Source organism: Rhincodon typus, chromosome 25 (assembly GCF_021869965.1).
Source record: "Rhincodon typus isolate 14 chromosome 25, sRhiTyp1.1, whole genome shotgun sequence".
In the NCBI taxonomy this organism is placed as follows: Eukaryota; Metazoa; Chordata; class Chondrichthyes; order Orectolobiformes; family Rhincodontidae; genus Rhincodon; species Rhincodon typus.
Genome location: NC_063356.1, coordinates 43,548,403 through 43,565,654, shown reverse-complemented (window position 1 = coordinate 43,565,654; position 17,252 = coordinate 43,548,403). Strand labels below are relative to the sequence as shown.

The 17,252-nt window shown below is 41.1% G+C and overlaps 1 protein-coding gene across 1 annotated transcript in view; it reads right to left on the bottom strand.

The window, feature by feature from the left end:
- The window catches only part of sycp3 (synaptonemal complex protein 3), a 65,599-nt gene that overhangs the window by 43,628 nt on the left and 4,719 nt on the right, over positions 1-17,252 (bottom strand). The window contains exons 3-4 of the mRNA XM_020535676.2: positions 15,999-16,138; positions 8,422-8,509 (exon numbers count right to left, since the gene is read on the bottom strand). Coding sequence (XP_020391265.2) covers positions 8,422-8,509; positions 15,999-16,125 — 215 coding nt within the window. The 5' untranslated portion in view covers positions 16,126-16,138. The remainder of the gene's footprint in view (positions 1-8,421; positions 8,510-15,998; positions 16,139-17,252) is intronic.

Genomic DNA, 17,252 nt, shown 5'->3' with positions numbered 1-17,252 from the left:
TGTTCTGGACAAAGAAAATCATGGCCTACAAAAGATGGCTTTGAATGAGGGGAAGGCAGATTTTATTAAAATAAAGCAGGATCTGACCATAGTAGACTAGGAACAGATCCTTGTGGGTAAGTCTACAGTGGAGCAATGCGGGGCATTCGAAAAAGAACTGGGGGGAGTACAGCTCCAACAGGTACCCTTTAGAGGGAAATGTAGGAACAGTAAGTTTAGAGAACGCTGGCTGTCTAGGACAATTCAGGACTGGATAAGGAAGCACAGTAGGGGTTTTAGTCCAAAGGGAGCAATTCAGCTGCTGCCTTAGAGGAATACAGGAAGTGCAGAAGGGAACTTAACAAAGCAATCAGAACAGCAAACGGGGGCATGAATAAGGACTTGCAAACAGGGCTATGATGAATCCTGAGATATTTTAAGTACATTACAGGGAAAAGGTTAACCATGGAAATAGTAGGGCCCATTAGGGATCACGGGTGTGTGAAGCCACAGGATATTGGAAGGATGTTGAATGAATACTTCTCTTTGGTCTTCAATGTGGAAAAGGAAAAAGTAGGTACAGAATTCAGGAAAAGGGACTGAGGCACTTGCACAGTTTGACATAGGAAATGGGGTGGTATTGGAGATCCTGTCAGGTTTAAAAACAAATTAGGTCCAAATAACCTTGCCCAGATGAACTGCATCCTAGGCTGCCTATAGGAGACGAGGCAGGAAATTGCAGGGGCTCTGATACAAATTTTTAATTCCTCCCTGGCCACAGGGTAAGTGCCAGAGGACTGGAAGAAGCTAATGTTTCCTCTTTTTGAGAAGTGTATTAGAGATGAACCAGGAAGTTACAGACCACTGAATCTCACATCAGTGGTAAGGAAACGATTGGAGAAAATTCTGAAGGAGCAAATTAATACCCACTTGAAAGACATGGCTTTATCAGAGGGATGTCACGCCCAACAAATTTTAGAAATCTTTGAAGATGTGATCAAGTGTGTGGATGAGTGGAGTCCAGTTGGTGTAGTTTATATGGATTTTAGCAAAGCTTTTGACAAGGTCCCACATGGGAGACGGATTAATAAGGTTAAAGCAAGGTTAAAGTTGAGGGAAATTTGACGAGATGGATCAGACACCAGTTTAAGAATAGGTCACAAAGGGTAGTGGTTGAAAGCTGTTTGAATGGCTGGAGGTCAGTGTCCAGCGGTGTACCACAAGGATCAGTATTGGGACCCTTATTGTTTGTTTTTATATATATATATATATATATATTTATATACACACATATATATATATAAATGATGCAAATGAAATGTGGGGGATGTTAAGCAAATTTGCAGATGACATCAAGATTGGTAGAGTGGGTAATAGCAAAGAAGATGCTTGTAGGTTACCGGAAGATATAAATGCTTTGGTCAAATGGGCAGACCACTGGCAAATGGTAATTAACCCTGATAAGTGTGAGACTATGCATTTTGGAAGAACAAACAAGATGAGGGAATATTTAATGAATGACAGGACACTGGGTAGCTCAGAGGAACAGATGTATCTTGGGCTAATTATTCACAGATCCCTTAAGTTGCCGGAGCACGTGAATAGGACAGTTAAGAAGGCAAATGGCACACTTGCTTTTAGCAGTTGTGGCATAAGAATATACAGTACAAGAGTAAGGAGGTAATGTTGGAGCTGTACTGAGTGTTGATCAGGCCATAACTGGAGTGCTGTGTGCAGTTCAGGAAAGCTGTGATAGCACTGGAGGGGGTACATTATATTGCCTGGAATGAAGAAACTTAGCTATAAGGAGAGACTCAATTGTTTTCTTTTGAGCAGAAAAGACTGAGGGGGGACATGATTGAGATGTATAAGATTAGGAGGGTTATGGACAGGCTGAATACAGAGTTGTCCTAGTTGAGGGGTCAATCACGAGAGGACATAGTTTTAGGGGAAAGAGCAAGAGATTCAGAGGGGATCTGGGGACAAACTTTCTCACTCAACAGGTGGTGAGAACTTGGAATATACTGCCTGGGAAGGGAGCGGAGGCTGGAAATCTTACAACCTTCAAAAATGTTTGGAAGAGCATTTGAGATATCATAACATTCAAGGATATGGGACAAGTGCAGGAAATTGCGATTAGCACACTTTTAGTGGTAGTTGTGTCGGTGCAGACTGATGGGCCAGAGGGCCTTTCCTGCATTATGTGCGTTTATGAATCATTACCCTAGATTAAAAGGTCTCACTGAACAAAGCATCTGCTCTGTCATATCACTCACCTTGAAGTGTAAGACAACAAAACAAAGTCTTTGTGTTACTATGTTATACCTCAGTTACCATTACTGGCAGACATCGTGTGCAGAAACAATGGAAAACTATTTTACCAAGCCACAAGCTATCTAAATTCTCTGAGTTGCAAGACTCCTGTCTCAACAAACAAGGGAGGATGCAGATGATATATGACTTGTACACAGTATGGAACTATCTCAACTTGTGCTCTTTATTTGGCATGAATTCATTTGAGGTGGCAATTTTAAACACTGCTATAATCTCCAACTGTAATTTAAATATCTGTGAAAAATATTTGACAGTTGGGGATTCCTCTGAAAGATTCTTCTCAACTCAAAGTGCATTACAATTCATAGATGGTAAGGGCAGGATCCTTTGTTAGAGAGATTACTGGATAAATACGTAAAATTTCCATATTTAAGGATCAATCCCTGCTCTATGAGTACATTGCTTATCTTAGCTGGAGAGGTCAGGACCACTTCTACTGGCAGCTTGAAGGTTAGGGGTGGGTGTAAGAAGGGAGAAGAAAAAGAGAAAATAAATCTAGACAAGGCTACTGCTCCTAATATTCATCCCATGACAACTGCTGGAAATGCATGCATGAATTTGGAGTGATATTCCTCTTCTGTAGAGTCTGTTGGCACTCAACATCACTCATGTAAATAAAAGGTCTCTCTGGTGAAGCATCATATTTGTGTTCTGGAATCAAAACAATATCTTAAGAAAGAAAACAGGAACCACTGAAAACTGCAAACTGGAGATATGTCTACTGAAAATACATTGTTCTTTGTGCATAGTTCTAATTAAGTGGCAAGCCTATAAATTCATAATCCCTCCCCATGAAGTCATGTCAATAGCTGAAATCCTACAACCAAACAACATCCTCTGATATATAGCAACAGTCAACTAAGATAGTCAACATGTGGTAAAAATAACATCCTCATTATACAGTTGGAGTGTAGAAGCATTAATTTATTTTATTTTGAGGAAATAAAAGGCTTGAAAGTAATGCATCGCCTCTAAATACCATATTCAAAATTAAAGTCCTCACTAGATACGCTGTGGGAGAAGACATGATACATATATTTAAAGTCATCATTTTTGAACAAGATGCTTTTAGTAGCACTAACCCATCATCTATTTATAAACAGTTAAATGTGGAAAACGCTTATGAGAGTGAATCTAGCATTACTGTGCACCATGTGCTGCCTGCTCCCGAATGTCATTAATCCTGTAAGGTTATATGGCTTCCAGCAGCATTCCAAATATGCACATTTCAATCATTTGGAGCAGGCAATGGCTGTGCTCCACATGCAATGTTTCATAAGATTAGAGTCAAATAGCTTTGACATAAAGTCCTCTCTTGTCCAGTTTGCGTCGGATGTGTTGCCGAATCAGAGTTACCTTTCAAAGGGCTATAAATCAGAAAATAAATTCAAGAAACAAAGTGATTCCACTCAATGAATTAAATGAATAGTTGACAACTGACAACCGTACCAGAACAGAAATGAGCAGCAGACTCGCACGCAACGCTTAGCATATTACAACATATAAATTGGGAAAACAAGTTGACTACAGCTCCCTCAAGTGCCAGGATCTCAGGTATAACTGTGAATGCTTTATTCCACCTTCCTTCCAGTTTACAGTACTATGATTATTAAATTTTGTATTAACCACAGAATGATATGTATCTCAAATATATTCCATTCAGATTACAGCACAGATCTGTGCAAGCAACCACTCTTTATTAGGACAATCCAAACCTAACCACCTTTCCTTGTATTTTCCTCAGCCCCAAATATTTATTCGATTTTCCTTTAAAAGATTAATTGGTCTCCATCTTAATCACTCTGAAAACAAAGCATTTCGTTGTGCAACAAATGTCAGTAACAGAATTTCTCCTAATCCCTCTCCTTGCTTTCTTGGCAGATGCGTGTATTGGTGAATCAGGAAGCACAGGGAAGGAGAAAAGGAGCGGCAATGTCTAGAGTGGTATTACAGTACTGTAGAGTGAGAATGTCATAGAAAGGCTGAAGACTTAACACATTCAATAGGAATTAAGAAACAACAGAAGTACCATGACACCACAGGGTATAGTCTACAGTCCCCCACTCCTGGGAAAGATATAGAGGAGCTAATTTGCAAACAAAGTACAATTAATAATAGTGGGACACTTTAATTATCTTAATACAAACTGGGATAGAAGTACAGATGGGAGAGACTGTCTGAAGTGTGTTCAATAGAATTTTCTTGATCAGTATGTTTCTGGTCAAATTAGGAAGGAGACACTACTCAAATCAGGGAACATTTAGTCAGGGATCATAGTATCAAAGCTAGGTTACCACAGAAAAGTACAAGAACAATCTAAGCTAAAAATACCATACTGGCGGAGGGTCAATTTCAGTGGGGTGACAAAAGATTTGTCCCAGGTAAACTGAAATCAAAGTTTGGCATACAAAACTGTAGCAGAACAATGAAGAGCTTTTATAGTAAAGCTTTAAAGAGGACATGCTGTTGTTACAGTAGAGTTACCTTCCTACAAAGGGTAGTTAAGGCAAAGCTGAACTCCAGGATCAGAAAGACAGTAAGAAGAAAGGGGACCTATAAATGACATCCTGTGAATAATACAAATGAGAGCAAGGATATTCAAAGGGGAACAGAAGAAGCAAATAAGATAAAATGAGAAGAGACAAGCAGCTAACAAAGGGGAATGCAAAAGTCTGCTGTAGGCATCTGACCACCAAATAATCAGAAGGCAGTAGGGTAGGGCTAATGCGGGGGCAGTAGGGCATCTGGGCATGAATTAAATACTGAGTATTTTGCATCTATCTTTTTCAAGAAGATGCTTTCAAAGTCAGTGAACAATGAGGTCGTTGATGCTGGATGGACTAAAATTTGAGAAGAAATATCATTAGAAGATGTACTTAGTGCTGGTAAGTCACTAGGACCAGACAAATTTCATTCAAGGAGATACAGGGAGGTAAGAGAGGGAACCACAGAGGTACTGGCCATAATCTTTTATTCCTTCTTCGATATTGGATGGTGTCAGAAGACTAGAGGTGAATCTGTACATCACTATTCAAATACAGCGCAAAAGGAGTCAGTTTAGCCTCAGTGAAGGAAAATATTTTAATCACAATATAGACAAAACCAGCACAAATTGAGGTAGCAGAGACAGTTGATGAGACTAATGGAGTAGATGTGATGTACATTGACTTCCAAAACAGATCCGATAAAGTTCCACATAATGGACTTGCTGGCCATAAGATAACAAATCAATGGCAGCATGGATACTAAACTTTCTACCTGAAGTCCCCTGTAGCATAGGTGTTAGTCTTCACCTAATTATATTCATCCCACATGATATCAAGAAATGATCGAAAACACTGGATACAACAAAGGCAATTCCAGATGTAGTTCTGAGACATGTGCTTGAGAACTTGCTACAGCCATAGTTAAGCTGTTCCAGCACTACTACAATACTGGCATTTACCCAACAATGTGAAAAATGGTACATTCTATTCAAACAGAATAAATCCAATCAAGCCAATTACAGTCCTATCAGTTTACTCTCAATTCTGAATGAAGGAAGTGTCACTGATAGTACTATCAAGTGATACTTACTCAGCATTAGGCTGATCAGCGAGACTCAGTTTGGGCTTCTCTAGGAGCTCAGTTCCTGACATCATTGAAGTCAATGGGAATTAGGGGAAACGTTCCAATGGATGAAGTCATAGCTAACACGAAGGAAGATGGTTGTGATTGTTGAAAATCAATTAAAACAGCTATGAAACATTAATTCCTCAGCCTAACCATCTTTAGCTGCTTCATCAACATCTTCCCTGTATTATAAATTCAGAACTGGAGGTGTTCACTGATAATTGCACAATGTCCAGTGTCATTCGCAATTCGACAGATATAGTGAAGCAATCCATCCCTGGACACAATCACATGTGGGCTGATAAAATAGCAAATAACATTCAGGCTACAAAAGTTGTGGTCAATGACCATCTCCAACAAGAGAGAATCTAAGCATTCTAATTTAAGGTAATGACATTCAATGGCATTATCATTTTGATTTCCACTCTTGGATCATCTTGGGTGTTAGCATTGACCAGAACCAGCCATATAGATACGGCTGCTCCAAGAGCAGGTCAGAGCAATTCTAATGCACAACTCATCCATGGATTCCCCAAAGCCTGACCACCACTTACAAAGCAGTACTATGATGAAATACTCTCTATTTGCCTGGATGAGCGCAATTCCCAACAACAATCAAGAAGTTTGATACAAAAGTTTAAGCTGGTGGGTGGGGACTTTATCAGCACCCCACCCACCAGCTTAAACTTTCACTCCATCCACTGCTAGGACACAATGGCAACAGAACTTCTGGATCTGGGACAACTTACTTCCACACACAGGGCAGGATCTTCCACTGTCGATGTAGGTATTACCTGTGGCCAGAGAGCTGGTGAGAGACCATATTCCCATAAGTAAGGTCTGGCATATCCTCTGCCAATCAGGCAGTTGTATGGACACCAGCAAGGCTTCCTCTAGAATGAGGTCAGCAGGAACCAAAACCCTGCCTGTTCACCAGCTACCAGCTAATCAGAGGGAACAGGAATGCTTCTCCCAGGTCTTCCAAGCTAACCTGCAATATCATCCCCATTTCCCACAATCCACTGACACCCTACCAGCGTTGTGATTTCCCTATCCAGTTCCCTACGATCAGGTTCATGCTTTCTCTTCCAACAGCCTTCAATCCAGCTGGTTGCTGAGAAATAATAAAAAAAATCAAATGAATTCTTACCAAATCTCTCAATTCTCTGGACTCCTGGTTCCAAGTTGCTATATTTATGCTGTCCCCACTTATCTGTAAATATCAGGAGCTTTGGCTTAGACTATCAACTCAAAGATGAGTAGCACAAGTCAGGAAATTTCAGGAAGAAATCAGAAACAACAACTGCTGCATGCCAAGGCAGGCTGGTTAGAAGTGGCGCTCAAATTCCACAGACTTTCATTCTGGTTGTTTTACTCAAGCACACATCTTCAAGCACACTCTCACACATTACCTCAAGCATTCCACTTACCCAAACCATGCCAACTTATGTCGTTCAATGCACTCACCTACCACCCTTTGCTTTTACACCTTCCAGCCTAATATACCCAGTATTCAACATAGGAAGATCTCAGAAGCTATGCTGGGATGTAATAAGTATCTTTTACAGGCTTGATATATTAGAAAAAACTTTTGTTCATGAAAGCCCACTCAAAACATTTAAATCCCTTTAAGTATTTAATTCCTTATAAAGAACAAACATATGCATTGATAGCCCACTTCAAAGACAGTTAATGCTTTAATAACCTCCAGGATTTGTCAAACTGTGTCTCCCACTATGATAATGACAAGGTGTAGAAGTAATCAAGCAGTTATATAGCTATAATGACAGTTCTTGTCAACAAATGTCTACCGAAACTGCTAGAAAAAATATTCACCACTTCAGAGATACAGGCAGGCAGTCTTTTTCAGCAGGATTTAAATAACCGGACAGCTTAACAGTTCTACCCACAGAGTTTATCTGCCTTTCGTGAGCATTTACATTTCCAAAATAAAGTTCTGAAATATACATTTTGCAGTCACTCATTGAGTGAAAATTGGCTTTTCTTGTCTTGTCTATCTGATTTACACGTCGGTGTGCTTCATGCCCCACCTCTGGCAAAAATGGTGGAAATGGGGATGGTGGGACTTCCAGATGAGCCCTATCTGCCATTTTTAAGTCAAAATCTCTGAATCAAGAAAATTCAGCTCTATGTCTCTATAACATTTAAATTGCCACTGACGTTTTTATGGCTTTATTAGTTTCAGGAAATTATGGAAGGTTTTAAATAGGAAAGGTTTTACCAAAAAAATAGTTCAGTAGAATCACTACCAAGAACCCCTTTGTGTTAAAAAATGACACCATATTTGTTTCTGCAAGTAACATTAAAAATCAAATAATTCTTATCTTTTGCTTTCCAATAAAATATGAGATTTCTATTAACTTGCATCTTCCTCTTGTTCCTCTCCACACTGGAGTTCAACAATATAAACATACAATTTATACTGTTGCACAAAATGAATGCTTGGTGTTCTCTACACAATACTGCTCAACATACCCAACATTAATGTCATCCATTTCATCTTCCTGATCAGTCACTGCACTGGATGCCAACCGTTTCCTCCCAAGCTGCATTGTCTTCTCCTCTATAAATAGAAAACATCCATCCATACAGATTCTAAACTTTTCACTTTAAACCTTGTTACAAGAAATCACAAGATAACATTATTAGTGTATCAGGTTGAATACTTTACTCAAAACAAATTGCCCAGGTTTGAATCAAGGTACAAATCTTATATTTTCTGTTAGGTACTTCCAGCTATGTATTTAATATTCCTCATCAACTACTCATCGAAGGGTCATCAAGCAGAGCATTTTAAATAAAGGAAGAAAAATGCAGTTTTGTTCAGGATCTGCAGGTCCAACGTATTACTGGCACTGATAAATTCTGTGCAATCTAACTCTCAAAAGATAACTGGATGACTGATAACTGCACTGAATAATGAAGTCTTGCATCAGAGGTAAAATCAATTCAAATGCTCATGTTGTGCAAATCCCAGCTAATTACATAGACTTTTTGTCACAGGATCCTTGGTATTTTGTGTGGTATTGATGCTAATATCTCTGTAGATTCTACATCAGCTGAATCCACATCTGACTTGCTGCCAGTCAGTTCCTTGGATCCAGATCAGCAATACTTGCTAGTATACAATGAAAATTTTGACCAGGTATCCGAATCAGTACTATCCCAGCAGAGAGTAGATTCATTGGATGTCTAATTGCATACTATTCCAGTAGATCTTAGATACTTTGTTGCTGCCTTCCCGCATTTGACAAAAAAAACACAGACTTAAAAACATCAACAAAAAATGTAGGATTGGCCCATTAAGTCTGTTCCTCCATTTGAAGATCACTGCAGGTCGGATAAGCTCCAACTCCACTTTCCTGCGTTTTCCCATAACCATTTATTCCCTTTCTGATTAAAAATGTCTCTTAGCCTTGAATATACTTAATGACCCAACCCCTGCTGCTCTTTATTGTAAATAATTCCACAGATTCACTACCCTCAGAAGGAATTCCTCCTCACCCATTTCTTAAACAGGCAACCTCTTATTCTGAGATTATGCCCTCTGGCTCTACACGCTCCCACAAAGGGAAACAACCTTTCCGCACCTATCTACCAAATCCTCTAAGAATCTTTAGCAACCCAAAACAGAAATTGCTGGAGAAACTCAGCAGGTCTGGCAGCATCTGTGAAGAGAAAACAGAATAAACATTTCAAGTTCAGTGAGTCCTCTTCAGGACTGACAATAGCTAGGAAAAGATGGTATTTGTGCTGACAACTGGATGGGGGGAGAACCAGAGAAAGAGAAAGAAAAGGAACAAAGAGCTCGTTGATAGTAAGCCAGAGGTGAAGAGAAGCTGGATAAGTGATAATCAGGAACATGAGTAGTTGAAAATGGGTGGGCTATAATGAAAGCGATACATCTCATGGCAGAACCCGGGGTGTGCGGGTGGACAACTTGGAAGGAGGTGTTCACGCTCTAAATTGTTAAGCTTGATGTTGAACACCAGAAGTCTGCAAAGTCTGTAAGCAGAACAGGTGGTGTTATTCATTGAGCCTCACTTAAGCACTGCAGTAGGCCTGAAACATAAATATTGGCATGGGAACATGGAGGTGTTGAATTGGCAGGCAACTGGGAGCTCAAGGTCATTTTTACAGACAGAACACAGGTGTTCCACAAAGCGGTCACCAAATCTGCATTTCGTCTCCCCAGTGTAGAGGAGACAGCATTGTGAGCAGTGCATATAGATAGACTAGACTGAACAAAGTGCAGGTAAATCGCTGCCTCACCATGAAGGTGTATCTTGGGCCTTGGATAGTAAGAAGGGAGGAGGTAAACCAGCATGCGTTACACCTTTTGATATTGCAGGGGGAGGTGCCGTGGAGGTGTGGGGAGTGGGGAGTAGAAGACCAGAGTGTCCATAAGTTCACAAGACAAAGGAGCAAAGTTAGGCCCTCCAGCCCAGTGAGTCTGCTCTGCCGTTCGATCATGGCTGATGTTTCTCAATCCCATTCTCCTCCCTGTGACCTTTGATCCCCTTACCAATCAAGATCCGTCTGTCTTAAATACACTCAATGACTCAGCCTCCACAGCACTGTACAGCAATGAGTTCCACAAATTAACCACCCTCTGGCTGAAGAAATTCCTCCTAAACTCAGGTCTAGAGGGTCATCCCTTAACTCTGAGGCTGTGCCCTCGGGTTCTAGTCTCTTCTACTAGTGGAAACATCTTTTCCATGTCCATCCTCCCCAGGCCTCTCAGTATTCTGTTAAGTTTCAATCAGATCCCCCTCATCCTTCTAAACTCCATCGACCCAGAATCAACCATTTCTCATATGACAAACTCTTCAACCCCAAGATCACATAAACCTCCTCTGGACCCCCTCCAACACCAGGACATTCTTCCTTACATAAGGGACCCAAAACTGCTTACAATATTCCAAATGTGATGTGACCAGAGCCTTATACTTCTCCAGCAGAACATCACTGCTCTTGTATTCTAGCCCTCTTGAAATGACTGCAAATAACATTGCATTTGCCAACTCAAAATGCATGTTAACCTTAAGAGAATCCTGAACTAGGACTCCGAAGTTCCCTTGTGCTTCAGATTCCCAAAGCCTTTCCTTGTTTATGAAATAGTCTATGCCTCTATTCTTCCTACCAGAGTGCATTTCCTCACATTTTTCCACATTGCATTCCATCTGCCACTTCTTTGCTTACTCTCCTAGTCTATCATGTCCTTCTCCAGCCTCCCCACCTTCTCAATACTACTTGTCCCTCCACCTATCTTTGTGTCATCTGCCCTCAGTTCCTTTTTCCCAGACCATTAATGTATAATATGGGTTGTGGTCCCAACATGGACCCCTGCAGAACTCCACTAGTCACCAGCTGCCATCCTGAAATAGACCCCTGTATCCCTACTCGCTGCCTCTGCCAGTCAGTTAATCCTTTCTTTATGCCAGTACCTTGTTCCTAACACCATGAGCTCTTATCTTACTTAGCAGCCTCCTGTGTGGAGCCTCGTCACAGGCCTTGTGGAAATCCAAATAGATTACTTCCACTGTCTCTCTTTTGTCTAACTTGTTTGTCACCTCCTCAAAGAATTCTAACAGATTTGCAAGGCATGACCTCCACTTGATGACACCGAGCTGACTCAGCCCTATTTTACCATGCACTTCCAAGTACTCCACAATCTGATCTTTAATAATAGACTCCAAAATCTTACCAATACCTCAGGTCAGGCTAATTGGGCTATTGTTTCCTGTCTTCTGCCTCCTTCCCTTCTTAAACAGGGGTAGGTTACATTTGCCATTTTCTCGTCCTCTGGGACCCTCCATGACTCCAGTCATTCCTGAAGATCACCAGCAACACGTCTACAATCTCTTCAGCTATCTGCTTCAGAACTTTGGGGTGTAGTCTATCTGAACCGGGCAATTTATCATTGAGATCTTTCGGCTTCCCAAGCACCTTCTCCTTCATGATGGCCATTGTACTCATGTCTGCCCCCTGACTATCTTGAAATTCTGGTATGCTGCTTGCGTCTTCCACCATGGAAAGCGAGGACCAAGGGTATATTGTTGTGGAAGAGAAAACAAGTGGTGAAGGCAGAAGTATGGGTAATGGGTTGGACATGGCTGAGGGTCCTGTCATTCATGGTGGCAGGGAATCCTCAGTTGAAAAAAGTAAACATTTCTGTGGTAACACAGTGTGACGCTGGAGGAACACAGAGGCCAGGCAGCATCACAAGAGCAGGAAAGTTAACGTTTCAGGTCAGGAGTACTCACATGGTAACTTTTTCACATATTCACAGTGCCAGGGACCCAGGTTCGATTCCAGCCTTGGGTGACTGCCTATGTGGAGTTTTCACAATCTGTGTTTAAGTGGGTTTCTGCTGGATTCTCCAGTTTCCTCCGACACTCCAAAGATGTGCGGGTTACATGGATTGGCCATGGTAAATGCGGGATTATGGGGATAGGGTCGGGGGGGGCCTGTGTCTGGGTGGGATGCTCTTCGAAGAATTATGTAGGCTTCATGGGCCGAATGGCCACTTTCTGCACTGTAAGGATTCAATGATTCATATGTGTTAACAAGTGTACATTAATAGCTTGGACAGCACAATAAATGGAAACGTAAAGGGAAAGGAAGTCAACACAACCAAAGATCAATTAAACCAATTATGATATGGGATGTTTTGTTAATATAAGTCACATATATTTTTATGTATGTTACATAAGTAAATGCAGTATTTTAGTGTCACAGCTTTAAATATTAATTTATCCTTTCCACTTGATACTGGCACATAAAGACTATTTAGGAATACACTACCATTGGTGAGCAGTATTATTGACTATAGGTACAGAAGCATTTGCGCATGCAGGGCCCACAGCTGCTACATTACTAGGATATGTATAGATAGAATGTTCAATTGCACATATGTTGTGCCTTTTGAAGTTGTTATGCCATTTATAAGGACAGTGTATATTATCCTTGTTACAAAAGATAACTTGTGTCATGGAATCATATGTGCATGCCACCAAAATAATACCAGACAGAACTATTCCTTCTTCAAAAAATAACTGCTGCTTGACTCACTCCTACCTATACTCAAGTTCCCCAACAGTTGCTCCCATGCCACTTAGGGCTTCAGGCAATCAATTTTTTTTTCTCAAGTTAAAACTGTTTTATTTAGTGATTCCCCACTACACACTATCAGTTTTGATTCAGTCAATTATTAGAAGGACCTCAAGCATTTGTCCTTGGTCTAATCTTCATCTGTGCAAATATGTTTCTGTGTGAATTTCTGAGCACATGAAAGGAATGTGTAGTAATGCAGTACAAGCCTACTTTGAACACTGAGTGTCAGCATGGTGTACTTCCTACTCTGATATATAACAAAACCAGGGTAAAGCTGCTTTCCTCTCTATATTAACTAATAGTGTTATAGTTTTAGAAGAGCACCCTCTACTGTACCTTATACACTCAATCACCAGTTCAGACACCGGGATCTTCAGAGGTTTGCATAGACGAAGGATCACACATGCTAAAATGATGGGCACAAGTCTGCATGGGGCTGGAGGATGGTTGTGGCAGAGAGAGTGGATAGGTGACAGTTTGTAGAGGGCAGTTCTGGTACAGAAGAGCCAAATGAGGGACATTGATGAAAACAGTACAAAAGAAAGCTGACTGTTGTACAATATCACTAAAAAGCCGGCATCAATGTTAGGAACCATCAAGCTTTCCACAGACTTTCAAGCATATTCTTTTCAACATGTGACAGACATTCACCTCCATTAGCATTTATTTATTGTCTCTTGCATTTTACAGTGAATAATACAGCAAAATATTTCAACAGTCTCCACAATATGAAGCTGATTTGTATAGTTTAAGAATAAAAAGGATAAAACGATATAACTGAAAGAGAATAGTTTAAGAAAAAAGGAAAGACATAACCGGAAGAGAGTCCTAAGCCGGCTCACCAATGACACCTGCGCCGGACCAACCAATGCAAGAGTCACCACTCTTTAGGTGCCACCTCTTTGCTGCTGGGCCCACCTTGCTGCCACCAATGCCCAGTCCTGTGCTGAACCCACACTCACCCTGGAATCAAGAGTCCCCGCATCTGCTGCTGCCTCAATGATGCCAGAAGTCCCCACTCAGAGTATACCACATCGCTGCCACGGCAGCCACCGCCTCGCCAATGGCAGGATTTCCCACTCTGGGCCTACTGCAACCAGGAGTCCTTAGCTCCATTGCCAGACCAGGCTGCTGCCACTATCCTGCCATGAGTCCTGCTCTGCCTGTCCTCTTCCAGGATGTCACCTTGCCGCTGCCTGATGTTTAAACTTTCATTCACATATAAACAGCTTCTAAGGGTCTCAGTGCAGTGGGATGACAAACCACTGTCATTGTTTTTCTTGGTAGCATTTGTAGCACGATCCAAAGGGGATTTCAGGGTGATGGAGCAGTCTACCAGTACTGGCAATGGCGGATGCAGCAACAAACCTGCTGCGCTCTCTCAGATGACTGCATTTCCATCTTCCATCAGTTATTTTTGCCTGCCAATCAGCCAGCCCAGGCAGGTACGGTCTGCCTGAGATGGTACAGTCTGAGCAAGACCTTCTAGGTCCAGAGTTGGTTTGAGGTCTGTCCTCTAATACCATTTGCAGTCTCCCCCAGTTTTTGCGCAATAAATAAAAACTAACAGCAAGAATAGGCCATTCAGCCCCTCAAGCCTACTCCATCATTCAATAAAATCAACCTGACTTCACATTCCTGCCCGTCGCTGAAAACCTTTCCTGCCGATCCTCCTTAATCTTTCACTCCTCCTACATTAAGTATCTGTCTAACAGTCATAATTAAATTCAATAAGACAGCATCCTCTGTTCTCTAGGTAGAGGACTCAAAAATTTGACAACCCTTAGAGACAGCCACGATTTCACCAAGACAGGAAACATTCTCACACCATATAGCTTGTTTTAATAAGATTAATAACATCAATTACCTGCTGTATCTGCATGCTTTTGTTTTGTTATTCATGTGTGAAGACACCCAGATCCTTCATTTCCATTCTCCTTGCCTTCTCTCTCCAGGCTCACATCTCTTCATCTTCTCCCTCTCCTGTTCCCTCATCTTCACCTTTGTTCTTTAATCACTTCCTTCCTTTTCACTGTCTCTCACCTCCCTGCTCTTTCTTCCCTCCTTTAGTCACCTTATTACTTCCCCTTTTTATCATCCATTTCTTTCCATCCTAGCCTTCGTCAGCCACCTCCTCTCCAAAACTGCTGCTGTCTTCCTCTTGCCAATATCCTCTATGCCAATTGCCAGCTCTCCTTTCCCCCAGGTTCTTTGTCTTTCTTAGAGAACAGTCCTCTCCACGCTTCATAATCAATGCCAGAGCTCCTAGGGCTGAATGGTCTACTTCCTATTTTCAATGGTTCTCCTACCATTTTGTTTGCATAACTCTTTCTTGCTTCCCTTCCTCTCTTGTGTTATCTGTTCACCAAATCTACTCTTTCTCCTACTTATTTTCCTTCATCCAGCCATCCTACAATACCCTCCTCTCCAAAACCGTTTCCTCCATCGCTCTTCCTCATTCAGTTATTCAGTGTAGCCTCCTGCATATAAAAGTCTCTCCTCTTCCTTCATCTCTTCCATTTCTCCTCTGCTGCTCTTCCTTCTCCAACTTCTTTATATTTCACCTTGTCTTGGCTTCTCTTCACCCCGTCCTCCCAACTCCACCTCCAGGACTCAGAACTACCTGCTCTTCTTTATAAGGTATCTTGGATCAATTCGTCCGGCTTAGTATGGCATCTTATCTCCATAATTAGAGGGCAACTGTTAATTTGGGTCCTCTCTTCCACACATCATCATTAAAGGGCATAAGCTGACTACAGGATACTTAGTATGCTTATGAAAACTGCCTCTTCTGTGTTGGGAGAAGGTCCAAACTATTGCACTCATGCTTACTGTTGCAAGCAGTCCTGTTGGGTACTTGGAATAAAATGAAGCATGAATGTATTTTATTCCAAGTCACAAATTTCTACAAAATAAAACAATTAACTGTGTTTTACCTAGCTGTTCAGTCTCATAGCTGCTCCCCAGCTTTTTTACATCATCTTCATTGAATTCATACAGTGAATTATAGGTTGTTTTCTCTTTCTGGTTTTTAATCGGATTTCTTCGACCTTTATTAGCCATACTTCAGTCAAATCTTAAAGAAAATAAAAGTAAAACTTTTTTTTAAAAGATACACCCGAAACTGTTGGGAACATAAACCTACAACAATAGCACGTATCAAAATCAATTGCAAGAGTTAATTCGTAATGATGGACAGCCAACTAGTCAGTAGTTTTTCTTAAGTTTTGAATTAAAATTATTAAGTGAATTCATTTGTTCAGATATCAAGGCTCAAATCATGAAATTACACTGCAGAGGCTGCATTCTCAAATTGCATATAAAGTGCCATTTAATTGTGCACTGATAAAAAAAAATTAGGAGAAGCAGCATAAATACTACAATGTATATTTATATAGCATCTTTGCTGGAATAAAATATTCAAAGGCATTTTGCAAGAGTATTATAAAACAAGATATGAAACTGACCACCTAAAAATATATTAGATCAGATGACCAAAAGTGTAGTCAGAGGCAAGTTTTATATATTTAGAGTCATATAGTATGGAAACAGACCCTTCGGTCCAACTAGTCCACACTGACCATGTTCCCAAACTAAACTAGTCCCACTTCCCTGTGTTTGGCCTCTATCCCTCTAAACCCTTCCTATTCATGTCCTTATCCAAATATCTTTTAAATGATCAAAAACAACGTTGCTGGAAAAGCTCAGCAGGTCTGGCAGCATCTGTGAAGGAGAAAACAGAGTTAACATTTCGGGTCCGGTGACACTTCCTCAGAACTGATGGTGGCTGGGAAAATGTCAGTTTATATGCAGAAAATAGGGAGGTAGGTGGGGTAGGGAGTACGATAGGATAGAGCCCAAAGAGACAGAAAGACAGTTGGACAGGCAAAGGAGTTGCTAACGATCAGGCTGGGAGGGTGAACAGTTGTTAATGGGGACTGTTAGTGACTAATAACAGGGGGTGTGTAAGTGTCTTAATGGAGAAAAGTGGCATTGAAAGGGGGAAAGAGGTTTAGCAAGGGAATTCCAGAGCTCAGGACGCTGACAACTGAATGTGTGGTCACCAACATTGGGATTAAAAGCGGAGAAGCCCCAAAAGCCCAGAATTAGAGGACACGCATGATTCACCGGACTGTGGATCTAGAAGAGACGACAGTAGGACAAGTAGATGAAAACATGAGAATAGAGAT